This window comes from Callospermophilus lateralis, chromosome 3, assembly GCF_048772815.1.
Source record: "Callospermophilus lateralis isolate mCalLat2 chromosome 3, mCalLat2.hap1, whole genome shotgun sequence".
Classification (NCBI taxonomy): Eukaryota; Metazoa; Chordata; class Mammalia; order Rodentia; family Sciuridae; genus Callospermophilus; species Callospermophilus lateralis.
In genome coordinates this window covers 161,076,570-161,091,477 of record NC_135307.1, presented here as the reverse complement: position 1 = coordinate 161,091,477, position 14,908 = coordinate 161,076,570, and the positions used below count along the sequence as shown (strand labels likewise).

Genomic DNA, 14,908 nt, shown 5'->3' with positions numbered 1-14,908 from the left:
AGCATTGGAGCCACAGAACACAACTGCCCAAGAGCTTTCCTTTCTTGGCATCAATGATATGGCCTTCATTTGATTTCTCTCCACCTCACAGATCTTTCCTTTTCAAACTCTTGCCCAACTCCTTCTTCCCAGTTTCTAGATATTAGCATGTCAAGAACTTGCTCCTATTTCTCTTTCTTCTTTTCTCTCCCCACCCGCTCTCCTTTATCTCAATTCTTTCTCTAAGAGACCTTATCTAGTCCCCTGGTCATCTGTATATTAGCTATTTCTGAATTTTTATCTATGTCTTTCCGGGGCCCAGACTCTTATATGTAATTCCTTCTGATTGCTTGGATCTTAAATTTAAGATGTCTGCAGAGATTTCCTAAAACTTTTTCTTCCCATAATACTAGCATCATCATTGTTCACACTATAAATCTAGGGAAATCATTCATACTTTCTCTTTTTACCTCAACTCCATCATCCAATTTGCAAGTCCTGTTGGTTCTACCTCTACAACACACATCTCTTGACATCTCCTCACCATCTAGTTTAAGACTGGAATACTAGAATAGACTTCAAACATTTTTATGTCTCCATATTTCAATCCATTCTCCACACAAGGTGATCTTTTTAAAATGCAAAATTAAGTCACATTATTTTTCTGTTTAAAATCCTCAGTGGCTTCATTTTCTACTTGGAATAATATCCAGCTCTTTACCTGACCTATGAATCATACCTAACATGTCTCTTACCTCCCTGACTTACCTCACTGCATGTCACTAGGAGTCTAGAAAGTTCTAGACTTCTGGCCTTAATAATTATTCAAACACAACAAAACTCCTCTGCCTCAGGGTCCCTCAAGTCCCTCTGCCTAGTGTGTCTGAAATTCTTCCAATTCTTCACATGGCTGCATTTTTGTCATTTGATTCTCAGCACAAGGCCACTTCCCTACCTAGTGGCTTTCTCTGACTACCTTCCTAATGCAACCCCTCAGCCCCCACCCCAATAGTAACCTATCCCATCTCCATGCTTTTATATCCTTCACAATACATATCTTTGTTATCATATTTGTTTCCTAGTTTATTTTCTTTCTCCCTCATGAGGGCAGTAACTCTATGAAGGCAAAACTAAAGTCATCTCAGAACCTGGAATGGTATAAATTTTCATGGAATAAATGAGTAGAAATGGTAGAAAATGTTTTAGAAAATGCTTTCCTCAGGGGTTAAGTAATTTCGGATATTGCTCTCCAACAAACACGAGTATGTCAAGGAGAAAAGAGCCACTTGACGTTTTCAGAAATGCTATCTCAGTCTTTTGAAGACCACGTAGGGATGACTCCTAAATGGGGTGGGGTCCTTATTTCTATTCTCCAGAAGAACATTAACTAAAAAGATGAGGGAAAACGCACCTTTGACATTCATCTCAGCTGCAGCAATCCTTTGCATAGTCAGTCTAGGCTTACTTGGAAAAAAGAGGAAGTAGCCTTTATGGTATAGTCTGAGGTGTTTCATTAAGTGATCCAGGAATCCTTTCAAAATTTCTCCCCATTTTCCTTTGGGGGTATAAATTTCTTTTAATCTTGTATAATCCCATTAAAATGTAAATATCTTTAAGAGAGCCAACTTTAGTTCTCTCAGAGTCCAGTTAATGTTATAAAATTTCTTAAAAGTGACAAAGACATGAGTTATCAGGGTTTGCTCGCCATATGCTTCAAAATGTATAGGCAACTGGGAGTAAGTCCTTTGGGGAATGGTACCAGGAAAGAATCCTAGAAAGGCCTGGAGAGGTAGGAGGTCCATAGAAGCCTAAAGAGAAATGCACTCCATTTCTAATTTTGTCCCAAACTGCCCTTCTTTGTTATAACCACAAAGGGTGCAGACTTTCCTGTGCATTTTCAAGCTTTACAAGCTCCAAGCAGGATCCCAGAAGTCTGAGATTGCAAGGCAGTGAACAAGCTGATTCTCTGAGGATTCAGCTCCACCTTAATGAGCAGGACCTACCAGGGGCATGTGGTGATTCTGACAGGCTCCTGGGGGGATCTGTTGACAGTAGAGGGATTTCTATTTTGGTTTCACAGTTACAAGGTGGTGACTGAGTCCTGATGGCTCAGTGCTCTCTTCACATGAAACAACTGCTAAAAGAAGCACCACTAGTGACTAATTGGAAAATTTCATTATTAGATTTCCTAACCCCCAAGTGAGATACTCACAGCCACATCTTCAGGGACATTTAATGCCTGACCTCTCTGTGACACATAACTCATTTTAGAGGCCTGACTTTTTTATACTGGGGAATTTGTTTAATATTAATGTCCCCTCATTTTCAGTATCTCTCTTCCTTGGTCCAATTCACACCATTTCGTATCTTGGAATAAACCTGCATTTGTTGCAACTAAACTGATTTGCCATGGCTGAGAGGTTGCTAGTGTTGTTTTCCCACTCTAAATAAGGTCTTTATTGCATTTTAGAAAGCAAAGGCTTTCTAAAATGCAATAAAAAAGAAAGGGAAATTCTCTCTAAAATTGCACTGATGGCTTGCTGCTGTGCTACTGGCTCAACTAGATCTGAGAAGGCACAACTGTGACTTTTTCCTCTGCCTCATATTAGCATCAGCTGAGAATCATTTTTTATCCTATTCATTTCCTGTTAAAAGGGATGATTTGGTCTTAGCATGATAGATTTTAAGAAACTTAATTGGAAGCAAAATTGCTCTCTTATTGTAAGAGTTCTCCCCATATCTAAATGCCAATTGTGACAGCTTTATAATATTGCTCTAGTTTTAATAGTATAATTTTAGGAGAAAAATGACACAGTGATGCAAATGCCTCCTGTCAAGGCTTTTCCCACCAATGGTATTTTATATTCTTTACCACATGGAAAACCAATAAGTGGGAGGGACATGAGAATTCCAGGTAAGGGAAAAGGATCTTCCCACTCATTTCTGCTTTGTTTTTGTTTGATTTTTGGTTCAAACGTGTTAATGGTTATAGTAAATATCTGAGTTTTATACTAATCATCAATGTGATATTTTAGAAGATAAATCAAATGAGTCTCAGATACATGACTAATTTTGCTTATAAACTCACAAAGGCATAGGTCCCGATTAGTCCAGTAAACAACTCAGCAAATGAGTGACTGAAGCCAGACTAAGAAAATTGTTTTCTTGAGTAAAAGAAATGTTTCAAACAACTGCTCTGGTGCCATGGAGACAGAGCTATTAAAAAAAAAAAAAATTCCTAGGGTTCGCAAAACCAAGGGACTTTGAGAATAATGAAGAAAATAAATTCCTGAAAATGACCTCTAACATCAGTATAGTTCAAATGTCACCTACTTGATAGTCTGCATGTCCCAAAACATTGCTGAAGCAAATCAGATGAATAATAGTGGACAGGGAGAAGGTATTTTCTTATTTTTATCTAGGTTTTATATACCTTGAATGGCAGCTCGATTCCATAGAAGAAGTGCCATTGGATACATCTTCTCTTTTTCAAGAATTTTAGCCTTTTCTAGAAAAAAAAAAAAAAAAAGACATTCCATTAAGAAGGCTTAAAATGCCTCTGTAGTAAAGTCATACATGCATATGTATGATTAGAGAATTTTAACTTATCTTTCTTACTAGATTCCAAAATGAATGCTGAATTGCTTTGAGCTACTTCATACCCCATTTCTGCAAGCAGTGCATACTGAACAAGAGAAGAATCTATATCACCATCCTTATAGGCAAAGTAAGCTGTCAGGAATTTCTCAGCCCAGTGGCCTAGTTCACAGACACCTTTATAAAGCTGTATGTGGGAAAAGAAATCAAGCAGACTAGTTAGCCAGTATATTTCATCCCAGGAAAATGATAATGAAATTTGTGTTCAGCTTCCACTGGCTGATCAGGCAAGAATTTTAAGCCTGATGCATGGTTTTTGCAAATTATTTAGAGTGAAGAGTTAATACTTTTTACAGGCACAAAAAATTACAAGTGTGTGTGTGTGTGTGTGTGTGTGTTGGTTTTTTGTTTTTGTTTTTTTGTCTTGAGAGAAACTTCCTCAAGCTTACTTTAAATTTGCATAATAAACTTTCCTGGCAGGAGGCTATTTGGCAGGACAAGAATGTACTGAGTTCAGGGTTGTTTGTTTGTTTGTTTGTTTGTTCTTTAAAGGGCCTTTGTGGGTACTGCTGCTCTGCTTGGGCAAGTTACAAGGCCACAGCTGATGTGAAAAGGAGAGAAAGAAGGGAATACAGTGCCTCAGGGTATAGGTGACATAACTGCGAGGGAGGTGTGCAAAGCTCTACAGGGACAAATGTCAACGTAGCTGAATAGCCCTTATGTAACCAAAAGAGGTTAGCCATACATAATTCATTAGGAAGTTGGCAAAGGAGCAAATCTAAAGATAGATTATTAGCTGGCAGCTTTTGAAATGAGTTTCAGAGGGACCAGATTGCAACATGGAGGTATTTATACTGTTGCAGCAGACATATTTAATAAATCAATGAAGGGCAATAGGTCCTAAAAGCTTTTTTTTGAAAAGTCCATTACTGGCTCAGGCTTAAAGAATCCACTCTCTCAATTGTCATCCAAATCATCAAACACCTAAGGACCTGGCTTTCTGGGAAAAAAATGGGCTACATTTTCTAGGCTAAATCAAGCCTTTCGTTTCCCAAGTAGCAATTCCCAATCCCACTAGAAGTGCCAAATTACCCTGGTGATTTGATTGAAGGCTGAAACAGAACTCCTTAACTAAATTCTGAGGCGAGCTCTGAACGTGATAAAAAGCCAAATGCAAAAGAGGAGAGATCACTTCCTTTCTCTTTTCCCAATCCAAGTTACATCACTGTTTTTTCTCTCTGGCAAATGTCAGTGTTCACAATGTCAATGCGAAGAAAAGAGGTAATTCCCATAAAAATAAAAAGCGCCCACAATTTAAGGACAGTATCCCCGTGTGCGAAATGATAAGAACTTGAAAAACAGACCAGTATTTACCTCCACGGCAGTTCTGCAGGATCTTAATACTCCTGTTCCTGTTGCATACATCTCAGCAAGATAATAAATGGCAAGGGGCTGCCCGCTCTGGGATGCCAAGTAAAAATATTTGAAGGCAAGTTTGTAATCCTTCCATACTCCAGAGCCAGCTGAAAATTAAAACTGTTTTGAGATATTCCCTATTTGTTTTTTTTTTAACGTTATAATCTATGACTATAATAGTCATAGTGATACCTGCTAGCTTAAATAGACTGGGAAAAGCCAATCAAAAGTCAAATCCACTCTTGGGGGGTGGGGAGCTGATTTAGGATGCAAGAATTTAGAAATGCGTGAACTTGACTTATCAGAAAACTAAGAAAAAGAAGTTTAATCTCATTAAAATATTTCCTCAATATGGTATAATTCATTAATGAGAAGGAGACCAAGTGGTGGTCTCTAAGGAACAGGAGTTTCACCATGATCTACTCACCATCCTTGTCATCTTTCCATGCCAGGATACCAGTATAGCTTACCCAGCCACAATCATGGAGCATGGAGAAGAAAATCCCCAGCTCCAGGAAACCCATCTCTGACCCAACTCATGGTTGGAGCAAGGAGAGGCATTTGGTACTGAAGCAAATGAATCAGGAGATTCCCAGCATTAGAAAATCTTGTCCTGACTCTCCTATTACTCCTCTTTTTGAGTTAGACACACCTGGCATTTTACTTGCAAAAGCTTTCCCTAAATGGTCCTTAAACTTCCTCCCAGCTCTAACATTTCTTGGCCTTTAGAGGCAATGCCATGTAGTGATTAAAAGTAAAAGTTATGGAGGCACATTGCTTGAATCCTAGCTCCACTAACTGTGTGGTCCTAGACAACATGTCCAACTCAGTTTGTTCATCTATAAACAATGTGCTATGCCCCCCACCCCACTACCTGGTGTGTTGAGAGGATTAAATGAGTGAAAGCATAAAAAGATTTAATATACATTAGGATTACTATTACTCTTTCCCTGGGAGCTTTAGGAATGACAGATCCTGACCTGAGGACTTGGCATGAATTACAAGAAAAAGTCCTCAATGCTCTCCCCAATATAGTGCAACAAAAAGAGCCTTTGTGTGAGCTACTTTGGAAAATGTCAGCTGACCTCTTGACCATATTTGACATTTATGATATGGTCAGTTGCATTCTGGCTACACCTCTGATATGAAGGACTTGGTGGGGATATGTTCAGTTCTCTTAATATTTGTCCTGACCACTCTCTCAGCCTCCAGAGAGATTATTAAAAACACCCTACCCCAACCTCTCTACCTCTGCTTTCAGAAGACAATATTTTACCTAGGAAATTATTGAGGAAAACTTCATATTATCCTTCCTCAATAAATTCTGAGGCGAGCTCTGAACATGATGAAAAGCCAAATGCAAAAGAGGAGAGATCTCCCCATCCTCCTGCCCCATATTTACATTACACCATCCTTTCCTCCCTCCTTCCAGTCTTCAAGGATGAGAAATCCTACTTCTCTATCAAGGTTAATGAGGTGTCCACTGACATGGGCCCAATCAGATCCTAATACCATTAACTTTTCCAGAAACTTTTTTCATCAATTATAATTATGTTTAGGTCTCTCATGCAAAAACAACTTGCTCTTGGTTCTTGTCCCCCTTTGTTCTGTAATTCCATCTCTCTCTTTTACTTTAAAGGTGCACTTTTTAAAAATTAATTTTTATTGTTGGTTGTTCAAAACATTACATAGTTCTTGATATATCATATTTCACACTTTGATTCAAGTGGGATATGAACTCCCATTTTTACCCCGTATACAGATTGCAGAATCACATCAGTTGCACATCCATTGATTTACATATTGCCATACTAGTGTCTGTTGTATTCTGCTGCCTTTCCTATCCTCTACTATCTCCCCTCCCCTCTTCTCTCTCTACCCCCTCTACTGTAATTCATTTCTTTTGATAAGAACATTTTAATTCATGTATTTCCTCACCTTCCATTCACACTCTAACCCATTGTCATCTGGCTTCCACCCCAAACAGTCTAATATTCTCACCAAGATTCTCCATATTGCCGCTCATTCATTTACTCTCTATGGAAAGCTCTGCCTCTTTGGCTATTTTTTAGATCATTTCCCCCCCTGTCCCTCTGACCATGCTGTTTTATTCTTCCTGATGATCTCTCTTCCTCTGCCTAGCCTTTAAAAATGACTTGGAGGATCACCGGATTTCTGGCCAGACCTCACTGTGCTTCTCTCCATACTTTCTTTTCCCTTTGTGGTCTCAGATACTTTTAACTCACACCTATTTTGTTGATGCCTCCTAAATCTTTCTCTTCAATTTCAACTTTTCTCGTGAGTTTCATACTTGCTTTTGGATATGTGCATTGACTAACACAAGAACCTCAAATTGATGCCTTTTCTTCAGTCTTCCTCAAATCCCTCTTCAAATTGCTGCCTGACTGTTCCTTCTAAACCACTCACACCAACCATTTGGTTTTTGTTGTAAAAGAAGCAGACTTGCTAATGCATATGTCATTCTAAATAAAGTATCTGTATTTGTAGTACCTACAGTAGTACATGAAGCCTAACTGGAACTGTGCATTGGGCCATCCTTTTTCTGCAGCTTTCTGAAAGTATTTAAGTGCTTCGGCATAATTCTGCAAGATAATTACACTCTATTACTCAAAGCTATATGTATAACTCCATGGTAACAATTGCCTTCCACTTTTTAAAAGAGTGCCATATGGGCTAATTAAAATAGCATCAGAAATGTAATACATTTTATTTTATTATTACATTAGATTCTGTTAGGAAATAATTATCTCATTTTCAGTGTAAATTACGTATTTTTCTACATTGTCAGTAGGTTTCCTTAGATGTCAGGAGAAGGTCACTCAAAAGACATGTTAAACTAAGATGACAAATTTCTCTATCAAAATCCTCAGGAGACAGATATTTCTAAGGCTATTTAGAATCTATGATTCTAAGATATAATTAAAGTTGCTATTTTTGTCACAAGCTTATTCTCCTACGTCTCTTTGGCAAAGATTCTACTGAATTATTTTTTTCTCTATTATCAAATACAATAGTTTGATGAACCAGGTAATAGAGACTAATTCCCATAAATTAATGAATTACCATGAATTTTACCTTATAAATTGCTAGAAATATGTTGAAAATATAATGAAATTATTTAACTTACCACAGGAACTCCTTTTCCATAAAAGTAAAGGAGACCAAGTCCATGAAGACCAATTGCATTGCCCTAGAAGAGTTACAAAAATCTAAGTAAAATCCCAGAAGAATTCATGATAAGGAAAATTACTTCAAAGTCATTTAAAATGTTTGAAATGTACCCAGTAAGAGATTAATCAAGGCAGGTTAATCAGGCAGCTGGCAACTTATTCTGACCCTCTCTAGTTTATCTTTTATACCTTCATAACCCCCTCTGACAAGAAAATAAGAGGGAAAAGAATGTCAAATCCTTACTCCATTCTTTCATCCAATGCTCATTTAGTATTTGTTATGTGTGTGATTCCATAATAGGCATTGGGCAGAAGAAGTAAGAGGTTAAAAATGAATGAACTGTGATCCCTGCCTTGAGGAGCTTACAGACTTGTGGATTCTGAGCCATGTCAGAGGGACGGGTCAGATTTCTAAAAGTCATGTCAAATGTGCTAACTTCTAAAGTGAAATCAATTGAGAGAGTTGTGCTCACCTAGAAGAAGGACATTCAAATGCCCAGAGAGGCTAGGAATTGAAGAGGATTGAATTGTCAGGGTGAAGACATTTGAGTTGGATCTTGAAGGACATACAGGAGCTTTCCAAAAGGGGAAAGTGTATCCAGACAGTTCTTTCCTACTTTGGTCAAAGGAGGTTGCCATAAATAGCCAAATAACATTTTAGAGACTGTGGATTTCAATCCAGCCACTACAGATAGTGAAGCATTGTTGGTAAATGTTCCTTCATTCAAATTTGACGGCTCATAGTGTCAAACAATGTTTTCTTTTCCACTTGATGCTAAATTAATTACCATTTATTTTCTGATTAATGTCTCTGAGTACATTTAGCACATTTAGTACTAGAAGACAGTGTTCCACAAGCAAGTGTTCAAATATATTGGTATTTAGCATATCAATCCCAGGGGAAGAGTGAACCTTGAAAGTGACTTCCTCAATTAGAAAACTCTCATTTTCTTTCTATCTCCCCTCATGTGCTTCACTCTCAGGTAACTGTGTAAGGAGCCATGGCTTGGCCCCCTGGCTTGCTTTCAGCATATCTATATGTTTGTTTGGCAGGTTTATGATATTTCCTCAGGAACTTAAGTTCTAATAGAAAGCTTTCTGAATTTCTTCTTACCATCTAAATTTGGTTATTATGGATTCAAGCAGAGTGTTCTTTCCATTTCAAAACTGTTTCAAGAATCCAAACTTTGGGCCTATGCATGTAACCAAAGGACCCAGTATTATAAGAGTTCTTAAGGATAATCAATCTGTATTTAAAATAAATGGCATCTCTGTTCTCTTCTTCCCTTTTCTCTCCTGACCATGTCTACCTGTGACTTATCTCTAGGAATCATGTGTCATGCTGTTTGGGGAGTATTAAGACTTTGTATGAGGGGTTTGGCAAAGATTAGTGAGCCTATCTTCTTCTAATTAACTTCTTTTAGATGTTGAGAAAAATGGAAGGGAAGGGGATGAAAATGAGAGAAGGTTAAAAAAAAAGGGGAAAGAAGAAGAAGAAAGTTAGAATAGCTGGAACAAATATTTTTCTTCTTTAGGAGAGTCCCTGGGAAACTGAGGCTCTTTGGACTACTCATCACCTGTTTAATGCCCAGAGTGCTTGTTTAGAACATTCAGGTCAAGGGTAGCCAATTTAGGCATCTGCAGGAGCCATTCTGGTAATGTAAGAAGTATATTAAGCCAGGAGAGAATGGTGGAGTCCAGTGCAAACCAGAGTGTGCCTCCCCTGTCCAAAGACAGCAGCACTTACTTGACCACTCTGATCCAGCCAGTCACACAAAATGGCACTCCTATACAGTCACTCTTGCCATTTTCCAAGAAAATCGGAATGTCCAAATCAATTCTTTTCTCACATCTGATGAGTAATATGCTGGCATCATAACAAATTTTGAGGAAGGCCCATCTCACACAGTAGTGTGAACACTCAATCATCATGCTTACAAATCACAAAAGAATCTCAGTGTCCAAATTTCAATGTGAAATTTATTTGTTTTTCAAACTGCTTCTGAGCCAAATAAAACATATGTGCAGTAAGTCACCAGAATATACAACTTCCACATTAGAGCTTAGGTTTAACTGACACGAACCTAGGGAGAAGATAGTTCTTTATTAGACAGATATTTAATGAACCCTGGCTATGTCCTTGTTGAGTTGAGGAGATATGGCCTTCGGACAGGAGGACAGAAGCCAGAAGATAGAAAGCTGCAGAATCCCAGCAGTAGAGAGTGATTGTGGGGTGAATTAAGAAGGGAAAGATGATGTGAGTCAGCAGGGGTGAGGAGGCTTTCTAAAGAGAAAGAGGATTGAGCTCTATAGGATCTGGAATGGGGGAATCTGGCAAGGGAGTAGGTATGACAAAAGTATGGATATGGGGTTGGGCTGGATATGTTCAGAAGTGTAAGAAGAGTCTAAGGCATATGATCCCATACAGGCTTAATGTCCCATAATTTTTAGATTTTAAATTGTTTTCTACATACATTGTTTTTGTTTTTTAACATTAGTGTTTAAAGTAAATTAGACCAAAGTGGGTATAAAGTCTGTAACTTTGTGTCCTGGTACTAATATTACTTTCAAAACAAAATTTAGTATGTTTTTTTAAAGTAGTAAAAGGAAAATATGCATGAGAAATCTAACAGATTGTTCACACAGTGACCAAGGAGTATGTGTCTGTATCCACCCAGTGTCATTAAGAATAATTACCTTAAGTACAATTTTATATTTCTTTCATAAAGAAAGGAAGCTCAGGTTTTCAATGGGGTGGCACAAATCACTGCTAGTTACAAAGCCCTGAATAATTAGGGAACTGACTTAATCTACATACCCAGCTTCCCAGCATTATTCCTTTGGACTGACAAATCAGCATTATTTGCCAGTTTATAGGAGATCTTCCTCAGTTACCTTTTTTTTCTGTCTGCTGTCCCTTGTCCTTCTAATGTAATGGTACTCCAGATGACTGTCTTGCTGAGCAACAATTTCATATAAATTACAAGGGAGAGGAGCAGAGTACTAGCTTTCCCAGTAATTTACACCACAAGAGCAGCAGCTAGAGGTGCTAGTCATGTATAAATAGGCTCCTAAGCAGCGTGTAGGCTTTTAAAAACTGAGAACGGTTGAAAATACTCCTCAATTTGAAGACACCTTTATTGCCAGTGTTGCACTACAAAATTCTAAGACAAATAAATGATTCCTACTGTGTAGTGGATAGAAAGTTTATAAAGGCCATTTGCCAAAATTAGGTTGATGGTTGTTGGGATGAGGACATTCTTTAGGTATTAAAGGGTCAGAATCATTAACTAATTTTTTACTTGACTGATAACAGCTTCCTGGTGCTAAGGTTTTGATAGCAAGTGATGTCTATCACAGTCATCACTCAGTATGAAGCAGTTTAGTTCCAGGACCCCCAGAAATACCAAGATCCACAGGTGCTCGAGTCCACTATGTAAAATGACAAAGTAATTGTATAAACCTATGCACCTTCTCCTGTATACTTTAAATCATCTCTAAATTATTTTTAATATATTTCTTTTAGTTGCTGATGGAACTTTATTTTTATTTATGTATATGTGGTGCTGATAATCGAACCCAGTGCCTCACACATGCCAGGCAAGCGCTCTTCCACTGAGCTACAACTCCAGCCCTTTAAATTATTTTTAATATCATGCTATATAAATAGGTGCTGCACTATATTATTTAAGGAATGACAAGAAAAAAATAAGTCTGTACTAGTTCATTCAATATAGATGCAATTTGTTATGGCTCGGGCATAATGTGTCCCCCCAAAACTCCTGTTAATGCAGGAATATTCAGAAGTGAAGTGAATTAGATTATGCGAGCTGTAAACTAATCAATAAGTCCATACTAATTTGAACGGACTGACCGGGTGGTAACTGCAGGCAGGTAGGGCTAGGCTGGAGCAGGCAGGTTACTGGGGGAGTGCCCTGGAAGGGTTCATTTCCCTTATGGCCTCTTCCCCTCTTTCTGCTTTCTGACCCCCATCATGAGCTGAGCAGTTTTCCTCCACTGGGTCCTTCCCCCATAATGTGCTGCCTCCACTGGGCCCTTCCCACATGTTGGGCGGCCTCACCTTGGGCCCAGAGCAATGTAGTCATCCATCTATGAGCTGAGACCTCTGATCTGTGAGCCCCAAATTTTCCACCTCTAAGTTGTTCTTGTTAGATATTTTGGTCATAGGAATGTAAAAGCTAACTAAAACACAGTCTTGTTTGTTTTGTTTTTTTGGATACATGGTTGTTGGAATCCATGGGTATGCAACCTGGTATACACAGGGCCAACTGTTACACCATTTCTGTATTCCCTCATAGTTCCAATCCATTCTGCCTTGGTTATATTTCTAAGTTCAGTCTACCTAACTGGTCTCAAACTTCAAAAGATAATAACTGATTCACAGCACTTACTATGTGCCAAGAGCACTGCTTTAAGTATTTTATGATACGAGGTGTGTGTGTGCGCGCGCGCGCTTACGTGTACACGCGCGCTCACGTGTACACGCACGCAAGTCTTAAATTCTGATGACAATGTTATCCAGAAAATTTTTTTATTTGCTATTTTTGGATAGTGAGGCACAAAAAGTTTAAATAGGTTAGTCATAGTCACCAAGTAGGTGGCAGGGTTGACATTCAAGTCAGGAATTCTGTCTCCATTACCATGTTCTTGATCTCCTTGCCCTGACCACCTTCCTGACAACCTCCTTCCTGGGCCAGGAAGAGCTCTGGCTATTGGGTGAGATATGACAGGAGAAAACTGGATATTCCCTGGTTTTCTTCATCCCGAACTTACTGCAGTTATTGACTGAACTACCCCTTCCTCTCTCTCCATCTTTTTCATTTCCTGTTCTTGAGCTAGAAAGCATCACCTACTACAGAGAGGAAAAGAAAGCAGAACTTTTGTTTGGGTTTTTGCTAGCCCCAACGAGGGCAGCACAAGTCACTCTCCTTTTTGTTTACCAATAAGACAAATGGTGTCTTCCCCACCCAACCCATCTTTTATTATCAAACCCACTCATTGCTCTAAGACACAAAGCTTCCAGGCCCATTATCTGGGCTTGGGACTTCAAAGTCAACTCTTGGGCATCAGTCTATATACTAACAAAAGCCAATTAAATTTTATGTGTTTATAGCAGTAATTTGAGGACCTACCTTACTGGCTGCCATGGAAAAGTATTTAAAGGCAGTAGCATTATTTTGAGGTGCAGCAGCATTCCCCTCTAAGTACATCTAGGAAAAAAGTAGAAAAGGGTGTAAAAAACAAAAGAATTTCAGGGTGATATAAATATTTTTGAGCTAAATAAAGTTAATGATTGCACAACATTGTGAATATAGTAAATACTACTGAATTGTACACTTTGAAAGTTAATTTTAAGCTAATTGAATTTTGCCTTAATTTAAAACATAAAATAAAAAAGACTAAAGATACCATCTACTATATATATTCCAAAGTGACCTTGCCCAAGGGCAAAAAAAAAATGGACCTTATTTGTGTTTTCTCATGTTTCTTGCATCTTAATTACTATAGGTAGCCCTTCTGGAAGCAGGGCATTTATCCCCTTGGTTACTAATGCAAATTGGCTGCAGGGAGCCAAGGGCAGCATTGGGGAGGTGGGAGGGAGTGGTCTTTGAAGAGGGAGAACACTTCTCTCTAGAAAAATCCTCTACAAAGCCTGCTCAGCAGTGGTAGGAGACTCCCAGCAGAGGTGGCATAAGGATAGACTTTGGTTAGTGCAGAACTGGGTCTCATTCCAAGGGTGGGAGAAACCTGATAGGCCAGCTTCATTTTCAAGGCTATTCCTGCTGCCTCAGATAAAGGTGGATGGAGCTTCCTCTCAACCTGTCAACTCAAGAAAACCACCCTCACATTGCATCTGAATAGCCCTCAGCTCCTTCCGGGAAAGAGGGGGCAGTCCTGTCACCCTACACTAAGTTTATTTAACTGGTACCATTCATTTCTTAGGCTGCTTGTTTGTTTTTTCAGTCCTCCGGATCAAATCCAGGGCTTATGAATGCTGGGTAAGCTCTCTATCACTGAGCTACACCTTGAAATCTCTTTTAAATTTTTTCTTGAGACAAGTTCTCCCTAAGTTTCTCAGGCTGGTCTCGAACTTGTGATTCTCCTGCCTCAGTTTTCCCAGTAGCTGGAATCACAGGTGGGTGCCACCAGACCTGGCCACTTCTTAGATTTTTAAGAAATGAAAAATATCGACCAACTTGAAGCATGTACCTTTCCTATAAATGCCATGGCATTTGCACTCCCGGCCTTTGCTGCCTTTAAGAAGTAGTATAATGCTTTCTGGAGAGAAAAGGAACAGTATTATTTCCAGTCACAAATAAATCTTATGCAGTGGTCTTTTGAACCATGCTTTATTTATTCAATATGCATTCAAAAATATCTAAAATGCCCACTTCTTTTCAGGGCACTATTCCAAGTGCTATTTCAGGCATAAGCAGGAGAGGGAGAATATATATCTCAGAATTTATATATGAGAATATTTATATACATACATATATATATTCTGAAGAGTGGGAGATATATCACATATATATGTATGATTATATATATTTATCTCACATATATAATTTTAGAAGCTGAATATTCATTTTTCACATTTGGGAAGGCATGATAGGCATGTGGCTTGTAAGGAAGAGATAAATCCCAGTTATAGAGCTAAATAGTTCATTATTTTTAAAAATATAGGCGTTTATGTTAACAGTGTG

The 14,908-nt window shown here is 38.5% G+C and overlaps 1 protein-coding gene and 1 non-coding gene across 2 annotated transcripts in view; both read right to left on the bottom strand.

Annotated features, from left to right (window-relative positions):
- The window catches only part of Sel1l2 (SEL1L2 adaptor subunit of SYVN1 ubiquitin ligase), a 62,696-nt gene that overhangs the window by 10,930 nt on the left and 36,858 nt on the right, over positions 1-14,908 (bottom strand). The window contains exons 9-15 of the mRNA XM_076848944.2: positions 14,415-14,483; positions 13,337-13,414; positions 8,141-8,203; positions 7,508-7,595; positions 4,951-5,099; positions 3,598-3,763; positions 3,413-3,487 (exon numbers count right to left, since the gene is read on the bottom strand). Coding sequence (XP_076705059.2) covers positions 3,413-3,487; positions 3,598-3,763; positions 4,951-5,099; positions 7,508-7,595; positions 8,141-8,203; positions 13,337-13,414; positions 14,415-14,483 — 688 coding nt within the window. The remainder of the gene's footprint in view (positions 1-3,412; positions 3,488-3,597; positions 3,764-4,950; positions 5,100-7,507; positions 7,596-8,140; positions 8,204-13,336; positions 13,415-14,414; positions 14,484-14,908) is intronic.
- On the bottom strand, positions 10,033-10,136 carry LOC143396184 (small nucleolar RNA U13). Its single transcript, XR_013091056.1, has one exon. It is a non-coding gene; the product is annotated as a small nucleolar RNA U13 (small nucleolar RNA).